General features: G+C 41.4%; 1 protein-coding gene across 1 annotated transcript; it reads right to left on the bottom strand.

Moving 5' to 3' along the window:
- Positions 1-26143, bottom strand: LY86 (lymphocyte antigen 86). Its single transcript, XM_054285162.1, has 5 exons — positions 25817-26143; positions 12027-12113; positions 10497-10625; positions 3486-3538; positions 1-562 (listed from the first exon to the last, which is right to left on the bottom strand). The coding sequence occupies exons 1-5, from the start codon at positions 25935-25937 to the stop codon at positions 467-469; spliced, it is 486 nt and encodes a 161-aa protein (XP_054141137.1). The 5' UTR covers positions 25938-26143; the 3' UTR covers positions 1-466.
- Between the last annotated feature and the right edge of the window lie 458 nt (positions 26144-26601).

Genomic DNA, 26601 nt, shown 5'->3' with positions numbered 1-26601 from the left:
TCCTTTTGTTTTGTAGTTATAACAAAAGCTGTGCTAGTGGAATCTCCAGACAGGCTCCAGAGAAGATTTAAGATGTTGAGTTCTGTAACTGCATAATATGTGATATATGTGAAAGTCATCTTCTAGCCTGTGTTAGAAATGGATGCCTCCATAACTTACTGCAAAAAGTGTTTAGGCTCTCGCCTGTTCTGCCTCATGCTATTTTCATCCTAAGATGAAAGTGTTGGTATTGGATACTTTCTTTTTACAGCTGTATATATTAGAAGAAAAAAGTAGGCTACAGTGTGCGTTTAGAGATAAAATTACCACTAGAGGATCTAGTAACTTCTTGAAAATAGCAAATTTATAAAGGGGAACAGCATGAGAATCACCATGTGAGGATTATTTTCTTCAGAATCATTGTAGCATGCAAGCAGCCTACTTGACTTGAATAGTAGTCTGTAGCTTTCATGAAATCGGTTTGTTGCTAATAATAGTCTAAATAATTTTTCACAGTAAAATCGGCACAAGCGACAACGACGTGATCTTGATTTGTCAGCTTTGCTGAAATAGTGTAATCTCCCTGTATGAGAAAAATGCAAAGCAAGAGATTAGCCATCAATACTGTATAACTGCTTAAGTTTCTGACTCCTCTTTTTAGAAACAGAACAATTCTTTTCCCATCAAGTTTCTCCAAAAGTTTCAGAGGTGGTAAAGGATGTGCCCATATTTTCTGCCAAAATACTCTCCTCAGGGATATCAATGCTGACAGCACAAACTGAAAATTAAACAGTGCAAGGGGAATGAAATGTTTTGCTGCATTAAAAAATCTCTTCAAATCTATAAATTACGTAAATCTGTAAGTTCTCATGATTCTTATAAGCAAGCACAATATGGCCTGTGCTGTTTAGTAACTGGAAAAAAGAGGTGGTCAATTCTCTGGCACTTCTCTTACATGGATCTTGTTCAGTGTTAGTGATATGAATTTTTATAACAGAACGCACTGGGGGAAGTGTGTGTATAGATGACTCAATCTATAATGAATTCCTATATAATAAAACAAGAAGTAGTCTGATTTCCAATTGTGTAGTTGAAAGTATGAATTCAGGCTTTGGGGAGAACTTATATTATTACAAAAAAAAAATATCTGAACCTTAAAGAAGCCATGGCTATCTTGTATAGGTCAAGATTGCTCTTTCCAGACACTTGGAGAAGCACTGTACGGGGAGGTGACCAAGGTGGCTTTAACAGATTTGGAAGAAGAGGTGAACTAGATTTATTCACTGGCATATTGGTATATTGCTGGCTCTGCAGTAATTATTTCTGGATTTTTTTGCTGGAGCACAGGGGGAAGCAAAATGTGCGGTAGGAGAGGTTGGCAGCAGTGACCTCCTCGCTTTGAACCACAGAATGCTCCTGCCCTGTTTAGAGCCTTTCTGGCTATGGAGTAGGAGACATGGCTGAAATGAGTCAGGCTTCTTGGCATTTGCCTTTTATAATGGGATTTTTAAAGCAATACCTGGTCTGTGTCCTCATAGAGAGGTTCAAGAGTAAAACCTAAATTTAGAGAGAGGCCCAATGGCAACATGCTCCTGAGAATAGAGCCTGGTTGTAATTCCTGTGTGGAGTGTGCAAACACCCCTCAGGCTTCTCGGATGAGGCTGTTCTTTGCAATGAGCAGAAGATGATTGCTGTATGGAATAATTCCTTTTTGTGGTGTTATTTGCCTGATTGATTAATTAGCAAAAGAGGCTTCCTATTCCTTTTCTCACAAGTATATTAACTCTCTAAAAGCTTATAGTTTAATTCACGGAAGAGACTTCATAATAACTAATTTCCATTGCTTATTAGTGGTTAGATTTCTTTTTTCTCCTTCAGAATAATTTTTTGCTTGTGGTGAAAAATGTTATTAAAAGAGGCTTGTGATCAGTCTTGGAGTTTCTGGCTCCAGAAACTAGCTGAAAATTCAGCTAATTTGCCCAGAACTGGAGTTTTACTGGTCTGTGTGCATGTTTCTATGGCTTCTGCTTGGTTTAAAGACCTATTCTTCAGTTTGTCTTGAGGCTTTACTACGCAAGTATGTTAGTAAAGCTGCTCCTGGGGCAGGATGATGATTGATGTGAGCTCAGGCAGTCCTGTGTGAGACATCAAAAGGCAATGCTCAACACAGCCTCTGTGGGTATAGCCTTTAGGGAAGCAGGCTGGTTAGGGTGGGATAACAGCCTGCATAACGGGAGTCCAGCTCCCTGTGTGAAAGCTTTGGGAAAATGAAGGCCCTGGTTGCTGCTATCACCAAAGGAAGATTGAGACATATGAGATGGTAGCACTTAAGGAGGCTCGATCTTCCCAGAAGCCAGCTATCCTTATCACCTCTGCAGGTCTTGGCAAGCTCAGTTCTTTGGGACTCATGTCTTTGTTCTGTATCCCTGTTCTGATCCTGTTTTCTTTTCCTGCCTGGAGCAATCCAATACTGAGCAGATCCCAGACCTCATCTTTGAGCCTCTGACATATATTTTATGTCTGCTGCTGAAGAATTGAGAGCTCATGCTGTGCTTCTCCAAGTAAATCTAAGGGGTATTTGACTGACCACCTGAACTCTATGCTTTTTCAGTGGTGACTGTGATCCTTTCTTTGCTACATTCTCAACAAGATGCCTTGATAATCAAAGACTTTGCTTTCTTCCCTTCAATCCAGTCTCATTGTTGTATGTCTCTAAAAAATCCTTTGTTATGTACTGATCAAATATATCTTCATGCTGTGCCCAGTTAAGAGACTGTTGCATTCAGCATTTGAATCTATCTTTTTTTTGCAGTGTGATTTGGTTGAACTTCTAGGAGACTTAGCTGTGTGTGAAGTAAAAAGCATCTGTAATGGATGACCAGGAAATTCTGAGGAGCATCTAGAGTACTGCCTGTTTTCTCACATTCCTAAGAAATTATTTTCTTATTTTAAGGCTCCATAAATTCAGAGAAAGTATTCTTGGCCTAATAACTTGTACCTTCAGTTGCCACCTAGGAGACCTTGGTCTCTCTGCCTGACACCATGTACGTACAGTGGAACACTTTAAATTGTAGTAGTTATCTAAAATGCCTTTATAGCCAGACAGGATGAATGGGCTTCTCCAAATTGTTCAGTTCACTAAGGGCTGAGCAAAATTGCAGCCTTGGTCTCTTGGGAGTCCCCTGGAACTGCTTCTTTTCTTGCTATTTTAAGAGTAAGAGAGGGGGAGCCTACTAAAGAACTCTATGGCTGTCTGACTAAATGCTGGTACAGACATCTGCTATCCTGAAAAAAAACTTTGTTGCTGGATAGTAGTGCCTCTGTAACTCTTTATAAGCAAAGCCACTTAATTTCACGTTGAAGAGGATTATTCATATAAAACACTATCAGATCCAGTGTGCCAGCTGGGGAAGCCTGGAATGTGCTGGGGTGATTGCTGGTAGTCCTCTGACCATACCTCATCTGGGAAGCCCTTCTGCTTGGGAACACAGCTGCAACCAACTTACCTGAGGGATTTCTTTGATTCCCAGTGTGACTGGCCCCTCATAAGAGAGATGTTCTGGAAAGCAACAAAGGTGATGGATGGTTAGACATGCAGCATGGGATGGAAAAAGTCAGCTGATCATATATGCTTTTTTGGTAACAGCATTTCAAAGCCTCCAGTGTCAAGTATTATGGAACTGCAAAATGCTCCATACGCAGTCCTGCAACAGCCCCCTTGGGGGAAATATCAGGATGTCTACTGCCTTATAGGGAAAGCAAGGCAGAGCTTGGGCTCAAGCAGCATCTGCAGCCCATGTGAATGGAAAAGGGGCACATCTTTGCACAGCCGGGTGGGAATACCTATGTCATCACACATCCTGAAAATGAAAGGGGAGGGGGAGGGGGAGACTGCCAGGCTCAAGTCCTTCAGCATGAACTATCAAACACCTGCAGCTGTAGTAGTCAAACAGTACTGTTTTGGTAACTTTTAGAAAAACCAATCTGAACTGAGTATTTCTGTAGGTGTGGACTCCTGACTGCTTGCTGAACATGACTTTAAAGTAATAAAAGCATGTCTGTCTCTCTGCTGAGAGAGCATTCAGCAAGAAGTTACATGAGGTATTAAAGCCATCACAACCGTGTTGGTGACTGGAATAGAGCCTGGGAGTTCCACCTTCCAATCCTCATCTCCCTAATCGTACAAGGCATGCTTGCTCTTGGCTGTTGAAGAAAGGGCAACTTTGGCATTAATGGAGAGAATTAGCAAGCTGTTCTGCAGTTCCTCCTACTTCTTCATAGCTTACTGGGCCAAACTGTGCAGACTTGACTGAAAATAAAACTTGTAGATGTTTCAGTATTTCAGAATTTCTTGCACAACTTGCCCCACACAAGTCATGGAAAAGTCTAAGAACTGTTTAAGGATTCTTTTTTGTAGGTGTCATGAAATATTCCTTACTTTGACAGTGACAGAGGAGTGTTTAATCGTGTTTATATGAGTATGTGCTGGCATTTTGATGCTTGTCACTTCTAGAGAGTTTTAGTCTAGTCTCTCTGTTGGTTTAAACTGTTTCTTGTGAAAGGTTGGATAAAAGCTCTGTAACATCTTTAGATTGTATGGTCCATCTTACCATGCATGGACTTGGAAAACAGTCCACAAAAGTTTTTCCCACAAATTATGTGAAATGTTAGTCTTGTAACAAAATTATATGAAACAATCATGACAATAAGATAAAGTAGGAAAAGGAGAAACCTGAGATCTCACTAATGCAAAGGTGTAGAACACTGGTGATAAGTTTGTTTCATGTAATTCCGTGATGATCCTGGGAGGTGGAGAAGATGCAAAACAACTTAGTGTTGCCCTGAAAAACCTAATCCCAAAACAGAGAACAGAATAAGTATGTCTTGGTTTGTCAATCTCAAACTGATCAGCTATGCTACAGCAATTGTACTGTACTCATTCCCCTCTGCATCCCTGGCTAATTCGCGTGGACAGCAAGAAGTCTTGTTGTTTTCAGAGAGTTGTCGCCATCACCACTCGCTCCTGTGCATGAAGCCAGAGCCCAGGAGTCTGACACATCTCCACTGCAGTGAGCAGTGACTCAAAAATTTTAAAAATACAGTACAGCCCACCTCTTGGTTCACAGCTTTAATAGGCTCTAAATGAGAATTAAAGGCACTGAAGACTGCATAATGATGAGTGACTCCCCTGGGAGCTGTGTGTGTCAATGTGATCTAAGACATATTGGGAGCTGCCCCCTCAGGGTGGTGTGGGCCATGCAGTGCTGGGGCTCGTGCTTTGCGTGTCCTTTTGTTCAGCAGAGAGCCTTGCAGGACTACCTTTTCTTCAGCCAACTCACAGCCTAGCAAATCTTGGGTGACAGCAGAGAAGGGTGGAGAGGAAACTGGGCTGTGAACAATCACCCAAAGCCCTTCTGCGTGGGGACATGGAAGCTTCTCTTGGATCACGTGGCTTGTTAGGATCTCATCTAGGCTCTCAGAAAGCCATCCAGAATCTAAAAACATAGATGCAGCATTCAGGCTCTGCAAAGCCTGTATTTTAAAATGAAGTAGGTGTCATCAGGCCATAAATTTGCTTCTGAAATTATGGCAATGCTAATCTCTCATCTAGTGTAGGTAGAAGCTATTTTTCCCCACATACTTCACTGTGATAAAGTAACTAGATGAATGCAGTCTCAGGGCTCTGCCTCAGCCCACTCTGAGAAGTTTTCCTTGATTGCTCTGATATGTTGTAGCTATGTTTGCTCTGTTATCAAAGAAATCATTGTCATGGGCTGTATTATCTTTTAGGGAGCCTTCAAATGTGGAGCAGCAGGTGCTGCTTGTCCAGTTTGAAGTCTGCATTTACTGCTTTATGCTTCAGCTTTACCCTTATTTAGCTCTTTTTAAACAGGGGTTTTGCAGTGGTTCAGCTGAATCATATGGAGGTACTGGAGAAAGTCCAGTGAAAGGCCACTGATATAATTAAGGTACTAGAACATCTCTCCAATGAGGAGGCTGAAGGAGCTGGGGCTGTTCAGCCTAGAGAACAAAAACATTAGAGGACAGCACATTAATATGTACAAATACCTGAAGTGAGGTTGTAAAAGAGGATGGAGTCAGGCTGTCTCTACTGGTGCCTAGTGGCAGGGCAAAGAGGCAGTGGGCACAAACTAAAACACAGGAGGCTTCTCCTGAACATCAAGAAAGACTTTATTTTTACTGTGAGGGTGAGTGAGCACTGGCAGAGGTTGCCCAGAGAGGTTGTAGAGCACCCATCCTTAGGTATATCTAAAAACCTTACCCTGCACATGGTCCTGGGCAACTGGCTGTCAGATGGCCCTGTTTGAAGTATGTAGAACTGGATTAGATGACTTTGCAACCTCAACAATTCTGTGTTCTATAACCAGTTCTTTAGAAAACTTCTGTAACCTTCCTGGTTTCAATGGGGAGGAGGAAACTATGCTGCTTTGGAAGTATGTCCTAATAGGAAAGCAAGGGCAGCTTTCATTTTCAGCTAGTTGGGACCTGTCAGGAAATGGATTCATAAATCTGCTGAATTTTATCATTGATATTCACTTTGGACCATGGAAACTTTAGTGGATCAGGCTTTTCAAAGACCATTCAGTGTTCCAGTTGCATGGGGATTTCTACTATAATTCCAGAAGTGTAAACATCCTCCAAGGCTTGAAGGACTGCAGTTTATCACAGCATCCTGATTATGCATTTTTTCTCTACATATTCATACATTTTTACATTCCTCCATTAAAAGAGGATGAACACATCTGCTGCAGTAAGTATAACTGTCACAAACACTGAGCCTATCTTATTGAAAGAATTCTATGGTCTTCCTAGAGAAAAGCCCAAATGCGGTTGCAAAAAATGCTCACACATTTGGAAGAGCATAAACTATGAGTGCGATTTTCCAATTAAATATTCCCCTTTGTCTGCTGGTAATTTATGGTGCCTGTCAAGGATGCTGTCATCAGTGATTTGCTTTCAGCCCTTTTTCTTATAGATTTATCTGAAAGTGATTTCTGTAGAACTGCCTAGAAAATATTTATATTGTACCACTGAATCAAGGTGATACACTACTGTATCAGCTTTTCACTGTTGTTTCTACCAAAAGGGACTTAGCCCTTTTCATTGCTAGTGAGCATGCTTTTAGTAGTTTCCAGTCTGAGGCAGAGCTTTCAAATGTGTGAGTAAGAACTTCCTGAGGATTACTTCAAATTACTAGTTATCATTTGTCATGAAGATGCCTCTCCTTCCTGACTAAACACCTATAATGAAATTCTCACTCGTCTTTCTCAAATCTTCCCTTCACTGAAAATCTTTATGCGTTCTCACACTCCTATACTATATAAAGGCCCTGTACATCTGCACCCACCTCTTCCTTTTTCTATATTTTAAATATTTTTAGAACTTCAATGCTCCATGTTGGAGTTCTTCTAGGACACAATCTTGCACCGATGCAACTGACACAAGCTTCTGTGGGTGCTATGGATGTAGGAATGATGTGAATAACTGCCAGCTATAGATGTCTAGTTGATTGGGAAAAAACATATGTAAATACATGGCCAGGTGAGAAAGATTCGCTCTCTTACTGGTGAGGAAAAGGTGAGGTGAAGGGGCTAAGCAAGATGGCATTGTGTGTCAGCCCAAAGACCTAGCTTTGTGGTATAGCTGCTTTCTCAGAAACAGCAACCAACATTCTTAATGTGATAGCCAGTCTTTTAATTCATGTTATGTTCCCTACTTTTATTCACAAGTGCTGTTTTAGAAACTTGCTCACTGTAACACCTACTGAAAGGGACAATAATGTAAAAGACTGAAGGTCTGAAGCAAGGTGGGGGTTTCTCTATGGTCTGGGGTGTGTGCTTAAGGAATTGTGCAAGTGCTCTGATGGTGCCTATGTCAGTCGAGCGCAAAAGAAAATTTGCAGAGGAGGCAGCTATCTTTTTGTCAGGTGGCTTTGCTTAAGCCTGCAAGCTGTTGTTGGCACATTGCTTAATATTACCCTGGTAGATCTTCCACTCCGATTTTAGTGATTGCATTGGGAAATGTGTTAAATCTTACGTAACTGTTTTCTTTGGAGGAAATGGGGAATAACCAGCACATTCTACTAAAAAAGAGGAAGGCTTGAGTTCACGTTATGCCACAAAGAGTTTAGCAATTTTGTTGCTATTGTTCCTAAATAGGTAATGGTAAATTTCCTTGCAAACTTTGAGCTAACAACTTCACAACAGACACATAGCTCAAAGAAAAAGATCTTGGAATCCTATTTATGAGCCTGAGTGAGCAGTGCCAGACATGACCTTTGGTTAACAAAACCAGTAAATACTATATGATTATGATGAACATGAAATCTCCAGCTATTTTAAGTCTTTCCAGCACAGAGAGTATTTCTAGTCATGAAAAAAATGTAGCATTACAGGAGAGCAAATATAAATAAAGAAAAAAGTAAACTTCCCTCAAATAACGAAGACTTTGCCACATCCGGCTCTTAAAACTCTCTTTTTCTTGTAACTTCTGCTCTGCTTTTCCCCACAAGTAAGTGGATCAACAAAACCTGTAGAAGGATGATGTTCTGTCTAATTTTGGGAGAGGGAGGGGCAGGCAATTTTTGGCCTCCTTATGAAAGGCAAGCAAATTCTGTGTGAAACTACATTTAAACTCAGGTCAGGTCTGGCCAGATGTTGGAAATGTTGCCCATACAACAGGGAAAAAGGGGCTCTCCATGAAAAGCTTCAGTTGAAAGGGCTCTCTGCTCTCCTGTGCCTTAGTCTGCATACTTGGCCATTCACAAGTTGTCCTTCCTGCACAGGCATTAGGTCAGATTTACAGCTGTGCTAATATGGTAAATTATGCCTGAACTGCCTTAAATTTGTCTTCAGCTCAATTCTCTGTCCTAAAATATGGGGTAGATTCAACTGTCAACTAATTAAGAAATAACCCATTTTCAGTTTGAACCTGAGAAAGTTCACTTCTTTCCCACTGTGACTTAATTACTAAATAAAAACAGCTACTGGATGAGAGGGTGTATATTAAAAAGTGCATGGCAGATGTCTTTGCATTGAAGTAAGGGTACTTCTAAATGAAGATATATAGTATTATTCAAACAACCAACTATGTGTTTATGTCATAATGTACTTCAATTAACAGAAACAATCGCCTGTCAGTTTAAGATTAAGAGACTTGGAAACCCCAGGAGGTTTTGGCTTTCTAGCTTAATGAGTGAATAGCAGTTTGTGCTCAGCTCAGGACTAACTCTACTTCTCCTTAATGTATTCACTGAAGGATGTTATTAAGTACTTCATCAGAATAAGATAGTTTTTCAGTAGGTCTGTGGGTGGGTTTTCTCCTCTTGTGATTCAATACACAATTGAAGAAACTTCTGAATTTAATTTTTTTGTCTATCTGGCTTACATGATTTACATAATTGGTTGCTCATGCAGCATTTCTCTACTATTCTTTGTGATAGTTTTGTGCAGTGTGAAATGTCTTAGTAATTTTCCAGGAACTGTCTTCGCAGTATTGCTGTGCATGGTCTTTAAACTCATGGCCCTTGCACATGAGTTATTGCAGTGTTATCAGCTTGAAGACGTCAGTGACTCAAGGAAAGCAGAGCTTCTGTAACTAGCTGGTGCTCTGACAATTCAAACTGCTCTGTGGCTCTACTTGGTTTTTTATAAAATCAGCCTAAATAGATGATCATGATATGAGGGTGATTTAAAAATTAATGGATACATGCCTACTGCAGTCCAGAAGCATGACCACAGCTCTTCTGGACATGACACAGCTAACTTGGCACTACCTAGCCTGGGTTGTGTCAGAAGGGGCCTTGAGGTGCCCAGGCTGGCCTGGGCCCAAAGATGCCTGGGGGGTTTTCTGGGGGCAAGCAATAGCACTCTAAACCAACTAGAGCAAGTCTTTGCCAGCTGGCAGTGTGACTGGCATGAGCTGAATTCATCTGACTGCTGCATAGGCACATGTTGAACTGAAAGATGCAAACCATAGATGGTAGCAAATAGTATCTTGTTCCAAATACCCTTATTCAAGCATATTTCCTCATAAAGTGATTTAAGAATTGCCTTTAAGGACAGGAGGTATGACTTCCTTAATAGTGAAGAACATATTCAGAATAGTTGTTTATTTGCTCAGCCATTTCTTTTACAGAAGTAGCCTTTATTTTTGTCATACTTCTTGCTCACATGACAAGCACGTGCCTCTAAATAGGGCTTATGAACCTCCCTGCTGGTGCATGGGGGTCACATAACCACAGTTACTTTTAATGGACTTGAAATCCCAGGGGTGTGCAATATTCTGTGATTAAAAGTAAAGCAAGCAAACAGGTTGGGGGGAAAAGCAGGCCCTTAAATTAAAATGTCTCTGTCCTACTGCATTCCTGTCACCATTAACATGCTGGTGAAGTAAACAGAACATTACAATGTATTGGTGCAGTCAACAGCACAGCAGGCACATCCTGCTTGGAGTATTCAGTAGCCATCAAACACTGAGAGTGCCACCTAAATTACCTCCTTTCTTCTTTCCACAGAAAATAAGCTTGGAATGACCCGGCCCGCAAAGTGTCTCAGAGTAGGTTAGGACAGTCCTTCCATTTACGATCATGTTCAGCTTGACATAGAGCTCCTTGATGCTGTGCCCTATACACAAAGAGAAAGAGAGCTCAGAGAAAGTGCAAGGATTAACTTTATTTTAAAAAAGATTCTGTTTTTTTCCTCCCTGCTGTTTGAGCCATTAGACATTTTCTCTTCACAGGGGACTCCTGATACCTAGAAATCTGGGCTTCAGGAAAAGGTCTCTAGGCCTTCAGGGTATATGACAGGGGACATAATAGCAGTTCTCTTGAGTGTTAAATAAACTAGGCTCAATGACCATTTTCTGACTCTGAGGTCAAGTGGTGCAGCAAATCTCCCGTCCTTATATCTAAACTTTTCTTGTGTTCTTAGCAGAGGGATCATATCCAATGGGCCCCTGGGAGCACCCTGTGACCTCAAACTGCTGCCTGGGAAAACAGTAACTGGCCTGAGCCAAACCTGTGCCAGGGACCAGCACAGCAGCTTGGCAGTTCTAGGAGGTTGCCTCCTTGTGCTTGGCTTGCTGACGCAGGCAGAGCCAGTGAGGCTACTGGATTTAGATGGAGGTCCTGTACTCTGACTTATTTGCAAATGTCTGTAGTGTGATTTTTTTCAGGCTTGTTTACCTTTTCAGCCACCTGAAAACTGATGCTCCCTGGACAAATAGCCCACATGTCTGACAGGAAGGGAGAGTTTTTGCATGCAAGGAAGCATTCCCAGGTGCTAAAAGACACTTGGCACACAAATTTATTTTCAACACCAAGAGCATACAGCAGCTCTTTCATATTTATGCTCTGGTAGTACAGGATCTAGATGAGCTTGGGCTCACGTCTACAAGATGTGACTTTCCCGTGAAAAAAATCACAAAGCAAGCAATGGCTAATATTAAAGTGGGCACCCAGTTTTTACCTTTTATTGCTAATCAGTCAAATGCTGAAGGGTGTAATTTCAGCTAGTGCAGGTGTCAAACTGATGGTGTGACTGCTGCCTCAGGCCAGCACTTTCCCAGAACACTTCTCTGTACACCCAGGAGGGACAGAGGGGTATCCCCACGTTGCTCTGTGGGAGTCCATTCAGACCCCTACCTGCAAGGGTCACAGCCTTGGAAGTTTGGTGAGGTACTGACATAATAATGTGTGTAAGAGTCAGCAAGACTCTCCCCAGAAGACTTAGCTATGAAGATGATGAGCTCTAGAGCAGCCCCCCCTTGGCTCTCCATGTGTACAAATGAAGAGCAGGAGCAGAATAGGGGCTGAAAGCTGATATGACCTCTTTAGGGTGACAGATGTAGTCTGAGGCCAAGCTGATAACAGAACTGACATTTTTGTAACCCTGCCTGGGTTTTGAAATTTCGAAGAAATGAAGCCCATTCGTATTTTATAGGAGATTGTAAGCCTTGCTTACTTAATACCATCACTCACACATGAATTACCTGTGTACAGCATGAGAAAATAGCAATTCACTTACTTAGGACTGCTGCAGCTCTGATGTTAAAGGTGTGGGTTGCAATATCAGGACAATGGTCAATGCTGAGAGCAAAATCTTGCTGGGGATCTGTTTGAAGACACAAAGTAGTGGGTTACAAGTTGTATCTTTAATGAGATACTTTATTGAGACTGTATGTATAATATATAAAATATAGAAATTTTATAAAAAACAAATTACATATTTCTTAAAAGTTCTCCAAGAAGTGCTTAGCGCTCCCATGCCCTGCATTCAATAGCTACTTGTGTCCTTCCTGCCCCTTCAGTCTGAAGTGCACTCAGGTGCTCACCTGTGTGAGGTTAGAATCTACTGTGTGGGAAAATTAACCAAACTCAAAGAAGGAAAATTCTCCACAATGGTGGATAGCCAATACTTATTCAATGGTGAAATTTCAGCACAACTGCTTTTCCCAGACTCTGCACATTGCCATTCCTTCCTCAGCACTGAGAAGCAATGGGTTATGAAGATGTTTATTAATTAATTTGCTTCACAAGATGGCTTGGTGAAGCTGATTTAGGAAAGTGAATTCTGGAGTGGGATGAAAAGTCCAAAACTGAAAATGAAATTGTGTTAAGTGAGATATGAGATACTGCAGCACTTTTTTTTCTGGGTCCATCATCCTGTGATATTTCTAAGCCAGAAAATATTCTACATTTCTCCTTTTCCGGGAGACTTCAGTAGAGCTGTGGGGCCAAAGGAAGCCCTCTTACTGATAATTATCATGAACGTGATTCTTCTCAATTCCTGCAGTATCCCTTTCTCTGCAAAAAGCTCTAAAACTCTTGTAAAACCATAATTGTTTTCCTACCACTTCCACCTTCTTCTTTGCTAGCCTCCATGAGATCCGATGCTGTGCCTGAAGGCTTGCTGACATGTCACTCTCTGGTGACAGGCAGCAGCAACCACTGACAGCTCAGCTGCCACAACCAATAGAATGTGCAATTGTTTTCCAAAGCTGTGGCAGGAGGGGAAAGATTTGGCCAATTTGGAAAAATACCTTGAGCCTCAAACTTGCTTTAGGCATAGTTTTGTCCCTCATTATGGCTTTCCAGCCAGCCTGTTCATCCAACGTAGTTCTCTGTGGAAAAAAGAGAAGCAGCTGTGGCATGTGCAGAAGCAGCCATAGGCTCCTTGGTTTACTCAGATCTGGTAGTGATAAATATAGACTTGGGAACTGAGTTCTCTTTCTAAGTTATTGTTGCTTGAACTAATCTTCTCACTGAGTTGAAAATAACAGGTTGGGAGAATTTTCCTTTGATGCTGTGGTGAAACTTGAGTCACAAGTGTCCTCTGTGAGGCTGAGCCAGCATCCCCACAGTCTAACCCTGTTTTAGCAGCAGTGCCCCACAGCTTTAGCAGCTGGCAATCAGCAAGCCTGTGTGACCAAAACCTGATTGCTTAGAGGAGATCACAGAATGAATGAAAGTGTTGAGAGGACCTGGAGGGCTCTAACTAAGCCAGGCTTTGTGAGCCCACAGACTATCAGTGTGGGCTCACTAACAGCCGAGCCCTTAATTTGGGCAAGTTAAAATGACTGTTCAAAGGAGGGAGATAAAAAGAACTGATATTTCTAAAGCTCTGTGTCCTTGTGCTGGATTTTTGTCCTCCACACCACTAAAGCAGTCTCTGCAGTTGCATAATCTGCTTAGGACAAAAAGTTAGTGCCTGCAGTTGTTTATCAAATGTGGCCACAGTCAGAGGGTTGTCTTTCCTCTTTTTTTCTTATTCCTGTCAGTTCCAGCTTTGTTTTTGCAACTTCAGAAGCTGTTGGAATCGGTTAGGAGAGCAGTTTCCTGCTCCAGCTGAAAAGCATGTCAAACTTCTCTTTTCTCCAGGGCTGTTACTCCTGCTTCCCCTCTGGTTTCTACCATCTTTCTGGGCTTGGCTTCCGCATTCCTCTGGACTTCTGCTAGAGCCCCTCTTGTTTCTGTTTTGTGTGTGGTGTGATGATAAGATTCAGGAAGCAGCTGCTCAGATTCAGAGCAATTTGGGCATTGATGCCTACAAATAGTGCTGGTTGTCGAGTTACTAAAATTGTTGGGTCTGCAGTTTCAAGAGGGAGTACGGTCAAACATGGCAGTAGAACATACATAATGTCCTTTTCTTTTCAAAGGCTGTACTTTAATGAACAAACTAAATTGTGGTGTTAGAGCTAGAATTTGAACTTTTAGTTTAAAATTTCTCAGCACTGAGTGGAAAGGGTATGTTTATGAAACCAAGATTTTTTTGAAAGCTTCTTACAATGACCCTGATCTCAGGGTAATTTTAGTTTGGATGTCTGTTTATTTCTATGGGTTGAGGTCCTTTGACAGATGAGTCATTTCATAGTGCATTGTAGCCATGGATGTCTTTTACTGCACTGCTTGTGATGCAGCATAGGATCCTGACATATCCAGGAGGTGCTGTTTGGTCCTCAAAGAAGAGAGTGCGGAAGCACTCCCATGAGGAATTCCAGAAAAATTTGTGAATTGGAGCACTTGAATTTTCTGTTGTTAATCTGTTGCTGACAAATGTAAAATTTTCCACTGGTAAAAGAACCCAAATTAATTTTCTGACCATCTCTTTGGAAATTCCTGCTCAGAATTAGCAATCCAATTTTGCAATCTTAGATACTGTGGCATATATGGGTACCTCCTGCTGAAATCAATTGAAAGAATGGCTGTGTTGCTAAAGCTATGGTGCCGGGGAGTCTGGATTCCCAAACAAGTAGGGAGAAACGTTGCTACTGTAACAAAACTAATGAATTTTGGGTTTTAGCTGCATGGCAAGTGAAGGAATCTGTAAATTCAGCTGGGCTTTATGCACTAAGGGATTGTGCGATCCCCCTCTTTCCTTAAATCGTGAGGAGTGCCTCCTGTGGCCAAGGCAACTCAAGGCAATTGCCGTTTTTGTTTTTCATCTCAGATGTACGACTGTGAGTCACTGTGTGTCTCCTATGGAGGTTTAATACTTATTCTTCCGTGTTTGCTTCAATCTGAAGTGAGCTGGTTAGACTGAAAAAAATACATGTTATGTCTTTCACATGTGCAGAGCAATAACATTTACTGTTAGATCTCTAAAATACATGGGGCTGCCCTTCAGCCTTCCACTTCCCTGCAACATTTCATGGTGCACAGTACTGTATGTTCCCAGACTTCCCTCCACCTACTCCCTTCAATCTGTTCCCTCTCCCATAATTAAAGCTAGACACTCTTTAACTGGTTGCAGAATTTTGCTTTTCCAGTTCAGCTTTGATAAATCACCAACACTCAAAATGTTGTTGGAAATTTTGCAAACACATTGAGGTTTATCAGTGAAAATCTGCTTACTGAGGGGGAAAAGGGCATTTTTTGTGTATCTAGTGAGAAGGACTTAGGCTGCAACATATTTACAGCTAGCATGAAAAGTGTCTGGAAGCAGAATTTTGACTCAAGTTTCTCTCTAGGCAATACTTAATTTTGGGCAACTGCTCTGGGAAACGAGAAAGCCTTTGGCTTTGTGAACCGTCCATGCACTCCAAGATTTTCCAGACCTGTTATTTGAACCTGATGCTGTGCCTGAGGCTGAGCTCCCAACTGTATCTAGCACTGAATGTCCAGCTTTCGCTGAAGACTGACTTCTGTAGTACAATCCTGCTTTGTGAGAGGTGAATTTGGGATGTACCTGGCATCTTGCTACCAATCACCCCTGACATGGCTTAGTGGCAGCTGAGCCCATGCATCCCACCACCTATTTCACCCTTACCCAAGTACCCTGGTGAAGATCTGTTCCTATATTGATTTGGGATGAGGTTTTCCACATGCACTGGCACCACAGTGCAAGATTTCAGCCTGACTTACTTTTCGAGGTGCTCACAGTGATGGGTTTGGCTGGGTTTCTCTTAGGAGACTGAGCAGGTGTGTGTAGTACAGCCTAGAAGCTCAGATGAGGTCCTGAACTCTTCTTTCTAGAGCTTTTTCCCCCTGCTTTTGTTCTTAGTAGAAGGCTCATAGGTAGATTGGCTCAGACATATTTACAGCAGTGTAACCTCAGTGACAAGGACAACAGGTGGGAAGTCCCTTTTGTGCCCTGGTTACTGCAGTTGTGGGGCCAGTGGCTCCTGCCCCTACTGAACATGGGTGTGCACACAGGCACAGGGCTGTGAGCTGGGGCTGCCTTTACAGCCTCCTGGGAGGGGATCTCCAGAGCACAGGATGAAGTGGACAGCTGGGAATGATAATGTGCTAACCCACTGTGGCAATGTCCCTCAGAGCCTGAGCTGCTACATGACTAACTGGGCATTACAGAAACTGCATGGCCAGATGGGAAGCACCTGTTCTAGGAATTTTGCTGTGCTGGTGTTCAACAGCCTCTGTCTTTTATTCTTCTCTCTCCCTTCCCCCCTCTTCCCTCCCCCCCCCTAATCTTTTTTACTATCGTGTACTGGTTTTCCTCTCTTCTGAATCTGCTCTAAAATCACATTGTTTCCATATGAGCATGAAAATCAGTTGTTTGAGTGAATAGCAGCAGCAAGCAGAGGAGCTTTGCTTGTAAAAGTCCACATCTGTAAGCCTTGGAGGGGTAAGAAGACCCTTCAAACTGGTTAGCTTTGGGTGTTTCAAAATAATACTTTTAGGAGCAGATAAGGCACAGAATGGAATGAAATAGCACAACTGCACTTGGCTAGGGTCAGGTAAGGACAAGCCGGTGCTAGAGGAGATGCAAATTAGCACAAGGAAGAAACATTTAGCAATTACCCAATACTCCTTACCTTCAAAGCTCTTAATAAAATTAAATCATTAGTCTTTACAACATTCAAGGTGATGAAAGGAAAGGGAAAGAATGAGGAACTGTTTGGGATTTCAGACTTTATGTATTCGTTCAACAATTTCCCTTTAATGCCTATTTAAATAAATTAACCTGAATGCTCAAGGTTATATTTGACACTGGAATCTACTTATAGGCTACTGAGGAAGAAGCATCAGGTGAATTAGCAGCTCTCTGATTATGCATCTGCATTTCCCTGAGCACCTTCAGTTTAATGAACTTCCATTTAGGCCTGCCTTCACTGCATGCCACTGCCACCTCCAGATGTGACTGGGAAGGGCAGAGTGACCCTCTGTTCAGAGAAGAGCAGAATAAATTGTGAGACTCACACTGGCTGTGTCTACTTTATCCTCAGAATACTTCATCCTAAGACATTTGACTTAGCCATGACCAGCTCCAGGCTCCTGCCTAATTCAGACTGGAACTCTGGCCTAGTTCAGTTCAGTCACTCTGGCCTCATTTGCAGAAGTCACTGTATGTTTTATCACCTGAACTCTTCTGGCTTGTTTAGGCAACATAGAGGAGAAGGAATAGAGAAGATTAGAGTTTTTGTATCCTTAATGTCCTGGGGTTACAGACTGTGGGAGTTCCCCTTTGCAAACAGTACTATCAACTTGTGGTTTCTGAGGTTGCTTAAACCCAAACCTCCAAAGCTTTTGGAGATGTCCAATGGAGTGAATAACTCTGCTTCCTTTCTGATAAAACCTACATGGCTGTAGAGGGAAACCTGAAGATTTGGTTTCAGTATAATCTATAAACTAAAAAAGCCCAGGACACTAGCAAAAGAAATGTAACTTTAAAATGTAACTTTAAAAAAAAGTTTATACAAGTTAAATAATTTCCAGTCCTCTCCCAAAAATACTGAACACTGGTAATGCATAGAGCATTTATATATTTCTTGGTTAGACTGAGGCACAGGCATTACTGGCTGATGCCTGTGACCTTAATTTTGCAGCAAGGTGATTTAAGTGCCTCACAAAGTTAGTTTAAATAAAAGACAAAGATTTTGTCTTTTGATATTTCAAATAAAACTCATTGGGAAGTGTACATAATGTCCAAATGTGCAAATATTAAGGGACAGTAACTTAGAAGGCTTCTCCAAATGTCAGGTGGAGAGGAGAGGAAGAGATTTTCCGGCAGCAGGCTGATGTGATGAGGTGGAGGGAAGCCCCTGTGAAGAAAGAAGGTGTGAGGGGCTCTCTGCCTGTGCAGGGCCATGTTTGGGGATGGGGGTGTCACTGGCATGCATCAAGCAGCCTTGTCAAAGACATGCCCTGAGTCTCCCTGCCTTTTCCTGCCTGAACCACCTTTCCTGAGAGCAAGCTTGTTAGAGCTGTTGGCTGAGGCTTGAGGGGAGGTCAGTATCTGAAGGCTCGTTCCTTGCTTTTGCCAGAGGTAGTATTTGGGAAAGGGGAGTTTCTGTGCTTTGTGTGGTATGACAAAGCTTTATCCAGGCCTGTTTAAGAGGACAAAACCGAAAGATGCAGGCTTTGAGAGATAGCACATATAGATCTGTACTTGATAATCCTGGTTTGTCCTAGTTATCTTGAGAGAGAAAGGCAGGCAGGGCAGGCTTCAACTACAGTAGTGTAACAAGAAAATACTGCATTAATCTGGGCCCAGCAGGGACTGTATTAGAGAGAGAAAGTCTTTGTTCTTCTGTTGGTAAGAAAACACCATGCACTGGATTAATAAAATCCTTACAGTAACTGCCTGTATTCCTAATCAGAGCTGTCTCTTCCCTCTTCAATGTGTTGGCTTTTTTTAAAATAATTTTTTCATAGTGCCCTACTTGAGACTGAGATCTCTGGACATCAGTGCTTGCCAGAATGACTGGGGATTCACAACAGACTTTCAGAGTTGTGTCAGAAATAGAACCAAACATTGCTGGAAACTGCCCTGCTGTCAGACACATGCCATGCTCTGGGAGAGCAGCTACACCGCTGATTATACAGAACAGTAATCAGCAGCATATAAATAGGCTAAATGTTCCCATTTTCCCGTGATGGGTTTAAATCCACTACAGGAGCATGGCAGTAAGCTACAGTTGGAATGGCATGCTCCCTCTGCTGAGGAAACTAGCTGGGTTCCCACCTGCCTGATCACTGCTGGATCATTTAACAGGAGCCATCCATCTTCAGGTGAAGAGGAAAGTGAAGCATTGAAATAATATGTGGTAGTTTTCAAAATGCTATCTTTTGGCAACTAGAGGCTCTCCTGAGTCTAAAAGCAGCATCTGGAACAGACCAAAGGGTTTTGATTTGGTATGTGGTGAATCTGTAAAGGGCATTTGGCATCTTGTCCCTGATCGCCACTGTTTCTCCCTGGTTTTTAAAGTTGGTTCGGTGACACCAACACACAATAATGCTGATGTAGTTTTTTCATTTTGAGGTGTTAATTTTTCTTAGAATACTTTGGATGTTTTTCCCAATGGATATTAAATTGCTGTGAGTGTCTGATCTCCTGCCTCTATTTTCTTTGCTAAACTCTAAGAATAATAGGGTCCAGATATATTTTGAGGCCTTGATGACAGCTTTAGATGAGATGATGTGCAATGTCAAGAAAGTGTGGCGATGTCATGAAAGCGCAGCAATGCTTTATTGCTTAGAGGCAATAGAAAGGTTCTTCTTACAAAGAAACCTTTGTATACGAGCACTCGTCATCAACTGTGGTTTGTTTTTACACCTGACTTTATGCAGCCTTTTGATAATTTCTGCTTTATGTAATACAGGAGCTAATCTCAAATTTTACCAAATTGTCAAATGGCTGTGACTCACCTGTTTAGTGTATTAGAGTGCTCCCTCCATAGACTCAGATTCAGTGTCCAATAGCAAATGACAATATTTCCTTGCCCAAGTATTTCTTGACTGCAATGTAATATACCATTTTTAGGTATGTCTCTCCTATATTTTTCCAAAGGATAGAACATAATTTTCTGTGGCTTGCTTTCTGAACTGTTACCACCCATCCTTACATTTACCTGAGTGACTCAGTGGCTACAGCAACCAAAGACGTGGCAAAAGTGAGTAGGTGGAAAACATGCCAACCAGTTTAGATTTATCAGCTGTAGATAAGCGGGAGAGGCTGTCTGTGCTTAACATAAACAACCCTCTTGCAGTCCATGGTGCAGGACCTTAATTGATTTGGTGAAGAATTTGGCTCTGTGAGGAAACCACTGAGAACTAAATTAGATGGGAGAATTCAAATCCTGGTGGGAGAAGTTCAGCTGAAGTTAATTCTCTCCACTACTAGTCTCACTGAAAGCATTAATATTGATTTTACTGAAAGATTTAAAGTCTAGGTACTGAATCTAATGTTTTTGCCAGAGTACCTTGGAGGTATGAAATTGTCTCCTGCCCCTCAATGTCATTTACATTTTAAAACTTACTAAGTACTCTCCTCACCTGAACGAAGGGCAAAATGATGTTCAGAATCACCTCAAGAGTTCACATAGAAAAAAGAAAGTTTAAATCCTCTAATGAGGTGTGGAGGATGAAATAGATGGGATAGTTTTAATTCATGGAGGGACAAAAATTTAAAAAAAAGATTTGCATGCACACTCATAACTATGCTACCTTGATTCTGATGATAGTTTCAGTTTGTTAGGATCTGGTGCCAGAAATATACATGTACACATCTGGTCTTCCCCTTGGAATACATAAGTTATACCAGATGAATTCAACAGCAAAGCTATGACAGTAAGATGGCTTGGACAGAGTAAACACACAAAAAATTGTTTTCAAGTGGAATTCTTAAGTTCTTTGATTGTTTGCCCATTAGCAATCTATGCAACAAAAAATCAGAGGGGAGTTGGTGTCGTGTGGCTTTAAATAATTTAGAAGCAGAAGCAATTGCTGGAGACTGTTTGAGGGAAAAAAATAAATAAGTCCAAGAGAAGCATCTGGCTCAATCTGTCTGCCAAAAATCCAAAGAATAATGGAAAAAGAACCTCTTTTTACCAAGTGTCTGGAAGAATCTTTGCCCTGAAGTGGCATGAGTGAGAACTTTTTGCAGACCTTTCTTTCCCAGCTGAAGCTATCAGATTACTTACATCCTTTAAGTAAAGAATATAAATGTGTGGTCAGGGAGGGAAAAGGAATAGTTAGACTGGTTGACATAGAGAACAGAAGGTGATATGCTGTAAAATTAACACCAATTTAACAGTACTGTTTACAAGTTGGTATTGCTGAATGAGCAGGTGTATTTTTAAAAATACATCTGATGTTACAGTTGTATTTTTAAAAAAGGAACAAGTGAAATTTAAGAAAAATAGTATCTTTAATCTCTCAGTATGAAGGAGAAAGTATAATGAGTGTGTGAGGGGGACCCTAGTAGGCCTGAAACTCTTCAGAAAGGACTGACAAATCATCAGGAAATTGTGAGCTAATTGGTTTCTGTCTCCACTTGTTTTATTTTAAGCAGTGAAAAGTTCCCTCAGTACAGAGTTTAACAGGAGCATGTCTGTAATGCACTGTCTGATCAGAGTGGGTTCTACACCCTGTTGAGTTCAAGGGGCCATTTTGACAGAGGTCCAAATCTGAGCTCACACATTTAAAGAAAAGCCAAAAAAATGAGAGTTCCTCTATCTACGAATGCAATTTAATGCAAGTGTGTACTGAAGTGGGCAGTGCTACTCTCTCCTGTTGTGCCACTGGAGGCCAGGAAAAAGGTTTATAGAAATGACACTGCTTCAAGTGTGACATAGAACTGTGCAAGCAAACATGGAGCTCATTGGACATAAGTTCAGCATGACCTTCCTCTGTTTTGGAAGAGGCATTGTCATGTAAAAATAATTTCCTAGATGACCAGCTTGCCCTGGCTCTTTGTCTAGCAGAAGACATGAATTATAGCAAACGTTTACCCATATCCCTATATATGCTATATTATTTTAAAATTTGTAGATATACAGACATAAAACTTATGAAGAGTGCAGCCAATTTCATATTTAATTCAGGAGGTTGAAATGAGTACTGACTGTTTGCTCCTTCTCCTGAAACTTTAATGGCTATTAACCTTCCTTCAGGTGAAAAACAGAAGAAAAAGAAAACAAAATCAGATATAAACTGGGAAAAAAAATGTTTGTCTATATTTAAAAACCTCATGTGGTCTAAGCAGTCTTTTATAGAGTCTAGGGAATATTTCTGAAGATGTCATCTTTGAATACTACTGCTTTGGCTCTTCTGAAGAGCTCCCTGAAATTCCCTGTTATTTATTCCTGTGCACAGAAAACAGAGTCCTTAATGGTTGATGGTGTCCATACTCTTTTTTAGAACCTTCTGTCTTATCAGTGTTTGTTTCTGCACTGTAAAGAAGCCTACAGTGTTAGGCAGTGAGCAGCTCTAAGATCTCCCAGGTCCTAATCTAAATAATTTAATTAAATAATCAGCAAGTTTGCTGATCGAAACAAAAGCAGGCATTCTTAAGCACTAAAGTGTTAATACAGACCCACCTAACATTTCAAGAAAGAGCTGTAAAAATAGTTGGAAAATATTTTTCGTGTGTCTGCAGGAGCAATCACCTGCTTTCCCTTATGAAGGGGGTCCCATTTGAACATTACATACTAAGAATTTTTTCATGGCTAATTAAGACAATTAGGCTTTACATGAATGATCTAGAAGCAGGTGCTGGTAGACGTGTTAGGGAGTTATGTTCTGTTGTCTCTGACTGCATTGCACTTTGCACTTCCAAGTGGATGCCTATTACTCAAATAACACTGGAATCTGCCCAGGGCACTTTGTTACCATTGCCTACCTGCCCTTCCCTTCCCAGACAATTGCCTTTTATAATGTAGCTAGAAAGATCAAAAGCATTATTACAGTGAAATTAAAAGGGGTAGAAATTGGCCATTTATGTAGCAGGTTCTTTTCATGTCTGTGCATAGACTTGCCAATTACTGTTCTCTTTTCTCAGTCAGAGATGTTAACCTGTGCTGCTTTTATCTCAGGATCTCTGCCCAGGTTTCTAAAGTGATTTGTGGTCATTTGAGATCTTCCTTCATTTTTGTCACTTGTCCCTGGGAGGAAGAGTGGCCCTAGTAGTAAATGTCTTGCTATTTAGAGGCTGTCTCGGTGTTATGTCTCCTGTGGTTACATAGAGGAGGCAGAACACTGTCTATTTACTCTACTTTTAGACCACCTGCCTCTCAGCTTGATTTTCTTACCATGGACTTGCTGCTGAGATTTTTTTGTCTGATTTCTTTTTTACAGTTGCATTATACCAATCACTAGGATCTTATCCAGCCCCTTCTTTTGATGCATGACTTGGAGTCCTGGTTACAGAACATTTTGTCTGATGTGGCTGAGTGGGAATGGGGATGCTTTCTAAAGGATCCAGAGCATGGGCTGAGGCTGGGGGCCTGATGCATGCCTGTATCTTACATCCTACAGGACCAAGATGCAGCTAGAACAATTGCTTGTGACCAGCAATTGCAACTTACTTCTGGGTACAGGAGATGGGTTCACTTTCTCAATTATCCATCTAAATTTCTCTGTTGCATTAATCACAGTTATATTAGCCCATATTTTTTAATTTAGTCAGATTTTTCCTGCATTATAGGAGAGGATCTGTTAAACAGCAAAGCAAAAATGGGTACTTGGCTCCTCTTTAAATGCTCAAACTGAATTCTAATAATTTGCTGAGAGAGGACATTAAGCTCTAGAAACAAGTTGTGAAGTACTTGATAAAAAAATCTTTTAACATCTTTATATTTTACTTGATTCAATCCTAATTCCCTGATAGCATCCTTGAGTCTATAGTAACAACATTAGAGGTGAAATCCTCACCCTCTTGAAGCCAACAGGCAATCCTTTACCTAAGATTTTGTACTTGTTACTTCACTGTAGCTCCTGTTATCCTCCAAATGGGATATCCTCTGATACCTTCAGTGGTGCAGGAAATACCAAAGGGATTTCTCAGACTGGAGGGACATATGGGGCAGTATTCCTCTGAAATAGCTAAAGAGTGTGGGAAGTTGCCTAATATCAACTCTGTGGTTGCTGCCGTTACAAATTTGTAATGGGAAGGTTGGATGGGAAAGGATCTTGTCAAACACTGACAAGTCTGTGTCCTCCTGGGTGAGAACAATTGGCAGGACACATGGAAAATGGAGTTATGTTCTGCCCATCTAGTTCTGGCTTACAGTGAAATGAGGTAGGGAGAAAGCTCCCCTTCTCCTGAAAGGGTGATCAGCACCTTGTGCACCACTGTCAGCTTGCCAGTGACCTCAGTAAGGACAGGGTCTTCTCTGAAGCAGATGTGGACTACTGTACTTGGATTGATCCTCCTGACCTGTGGATTGTGGGGCTTGACCCCAAGCACCTTAAATTCTTCTCCTTTATGCAAACTGCTGGATTATGAACTGCATCAGCAGCAATGCAGATGGTGTATCCTGGGCTGATGCTACACATGTGATAGCCTCTGGAAAAAGGCAAGGCAGGACATTGTGATGGCAGTTGTGAGTTGCCTCAACTGTAATCTGACAGAGCAGTAAGGGAGAATAGAACCTGACTTCAAACAAGGAATCTTATTTAATTCTTGCATTGTTACCACATCTATGTAATCTTTTCATCTCCCATAGCTGTGCCCAGGAGAACAGAAGACCACTCTAAGTGGTGGGACCTGACCTTATAATCTCTGGCTCGTGCTTCTCTAGCTGTGAATTCTCCCTGAATGAATGTACCTCTTATCTTTCTGTTCATGGCAAACCAAAGGAAGTGACAGAAACAAATGACTCTAAACAAATGTATATTGTTAACCAGGCCAGTGATGTGCACAGTAAGAAGCAACATTTAACTGGCACATGCCAGCAGACAAATTCATCATACTTTGAATTCACTCAGAGTGTAGCCTGTGCCTCTGTGTCAAGGCATCTCATGCTGACTGAGACCTGTTGAGGGAACAGAACTCTCTTACGCAATAAATTTTTACTAAAATGAAGGCAACACCAAAGTCTGTATTCAATATCTAATTAAATATTTTCTTAATGCTTTACACCCATTTATAGAACCTGAAGCCTGACTTTAGTCCCCTGGGAGCAGGCCAGTAAAGAATAGCATTACAAATATTTATTTACTTCTCTTGTCCCTCACTGGCTTTATTTTAATGGGTGTGCAAAAACGCATGAAAGCTACAGGAGAGGAAAAGCCCCCGGGAAAACCCTTTGTAACTGGATGAATTGGAAAAACAAACTCTAGGGTGCTCATTTGCCATGAATCGCTTTTCAAATCACGTGTGGAAAATGAATGAGGCGTCTGTGAATCTAATTCCCTTTGTCCCAGTTGTAAAGCAGATCAGCACAATAGGCGAGGCACACGGCCAGCAAAGCAAGAGTTGGAAAGCAGGCACCATTCAGTGAATTAATTTTCAGTCAATTCCAGTGTCGCTTGCTCCTTTTCTTCTCTACAGATTTAAAGAACAAACAAAACCCTGTGATCCCTGGGAAATGCCTCTGGTAAGGGCCGCTGCTGAAGTCTCACTAAGCACAGTGGCAATGGCAGAGAACATGAATCCTTCCCACTGTCACACTGGGTCCCTTGTCATTCCTAGTGGGAGGACAGAAAGCACATCACCACATTTCCATCGCACATTAGGAAAGCAGCAGATCAGTGCATTGAAGAGCCTGTTTCATACCAAGGGTAAAAAACGTTAAAGACCTAGGGTCTTCCTATATTTTTTTTAACCTAACTTCAAGATAAAGATTTTAGTCATCTCTTTCATGCTAAACTGGGTTTTTCACAGCAGTTTATTATTCTGAATTAAGTTACATTATTTCCTCTTTATTATCTTCTAAATACAGTTAGGCTTGTGTGTGTGTGAACCAAAACCAGTTGTACTTGAAACATGAAAAATATTTTAGATGTGAAACCCAGTGGAAGTTTGAGAGTGTAACCCTTCCATTCACTGCCTGGCTTTATAAGCATCTCTCACTGCATAGAAGAACAACTCTGCTGAGCAGCTGAAAGGAAAATGGAAATGTAAAAAAATCTCACCGCAGCTTTTGTAATATATTTCCAGGTTGTCCTCTTTGCAGACTGTGTGCATAGGCCATTGTGCGCTGGCATTGATGTAAAGCAGGACTAAGATGAAAAGAAGAGCATTTGATGTCTTCATGGTGGTGGTGGTAGTTTGCAGGATCACTTCTGCCTCTTGCTAACACTCTGGAGGGAGGTGTTCCTTCCTTTCTCCAAGGGACACAGGACTTACAACATTCGTGCCAGCAAAAGGGTTAAGTGAGCCAGTGCAGCCTCAGCTTCCCACAATGCGGTATAAACAAGAGGCTAATCAGAATTGGAGGGTGTTATTTCCGTGTACTTCAACTTCTGCTTTCTGCTTGGTGTTCAACTAATGACAAATGAGCTAATCACACCTACTCACTGCCCAGCATAGTCCTGCCTTGGTGCCTGCTGGAACAATGCAGCAATGTGTTTATTTCTGCCCTTGCTGCCAGTTTCTTCTCTTGAAGTCAAAGCATTTGGGACAAAACTTCAAACAGACTTATTTTGCAGCCGTCTGGTTGAAAAAAAGTTGCAATCCAAATTGCCCCATCTTAATCACACAAAGTCAGCCCAAATTTTGGAAGATGAACAGTTTGGTCTCTATGTTTTTCCTAGTAACAAATCTGTCGTCTGGAGAGAAGGGAGGTGTGTCTGATAAAGCTGACACCACATAAGCAAGACTTGAAACTTTTGGGAATGAATTCTTTCTGCTTGACTATGCTAAATCCTTCATTTACATTGATTTTGTTCAGTGTTTTTTTGGGAATATACAATTTAGC

The sequence above is a fragment of the Melozone crissalis genome, unplaced genomic scaffold (assembly GCF_028551555.1).
Source record: "Melozone crissalis strain CALT ecotype California unplaced genomic scaffold, PUWL_Pcris_2 ptg000042l_1, whole genome shotgun sequence".
NCBI classification, from domain to species: Eukaryota; Metazoa; Chordata; class Aves; order Passeriformes; family Passerellidae; genus Melozone; species Melozone crissalis.
This window is presented reverse-complemented; position numbering and strand designations above follow the sequence as displayed.

What these genes read in the sequence shown, in the direction of transcription:
- LY86 (XM_054285162.1), bottom strand. Translation starts at nt 25,937, where the DNA reads ATGAAGACATCAAATGCTCTTCTTTTCATCTTAGTCCTGCTTTACATC. An exon ending in CAGAGCTGCAGCAGTCCTAA is followed by an intron (nt 10,626 to 12,026) that starts GTAAGTGAATTG and finishes CTTTGTGTATAG; the next exon opens with GGCACAGCATCAAGGAGCTC. An exon ending in GAATCAAAGAAATCCCTCAG is followed by an intron (nt 563 to 3,485) that starts GTAAGTTGGTTG and finishes TTTCTCATACAG; the next exon opens with GGAGATTACACTATTTCAGC.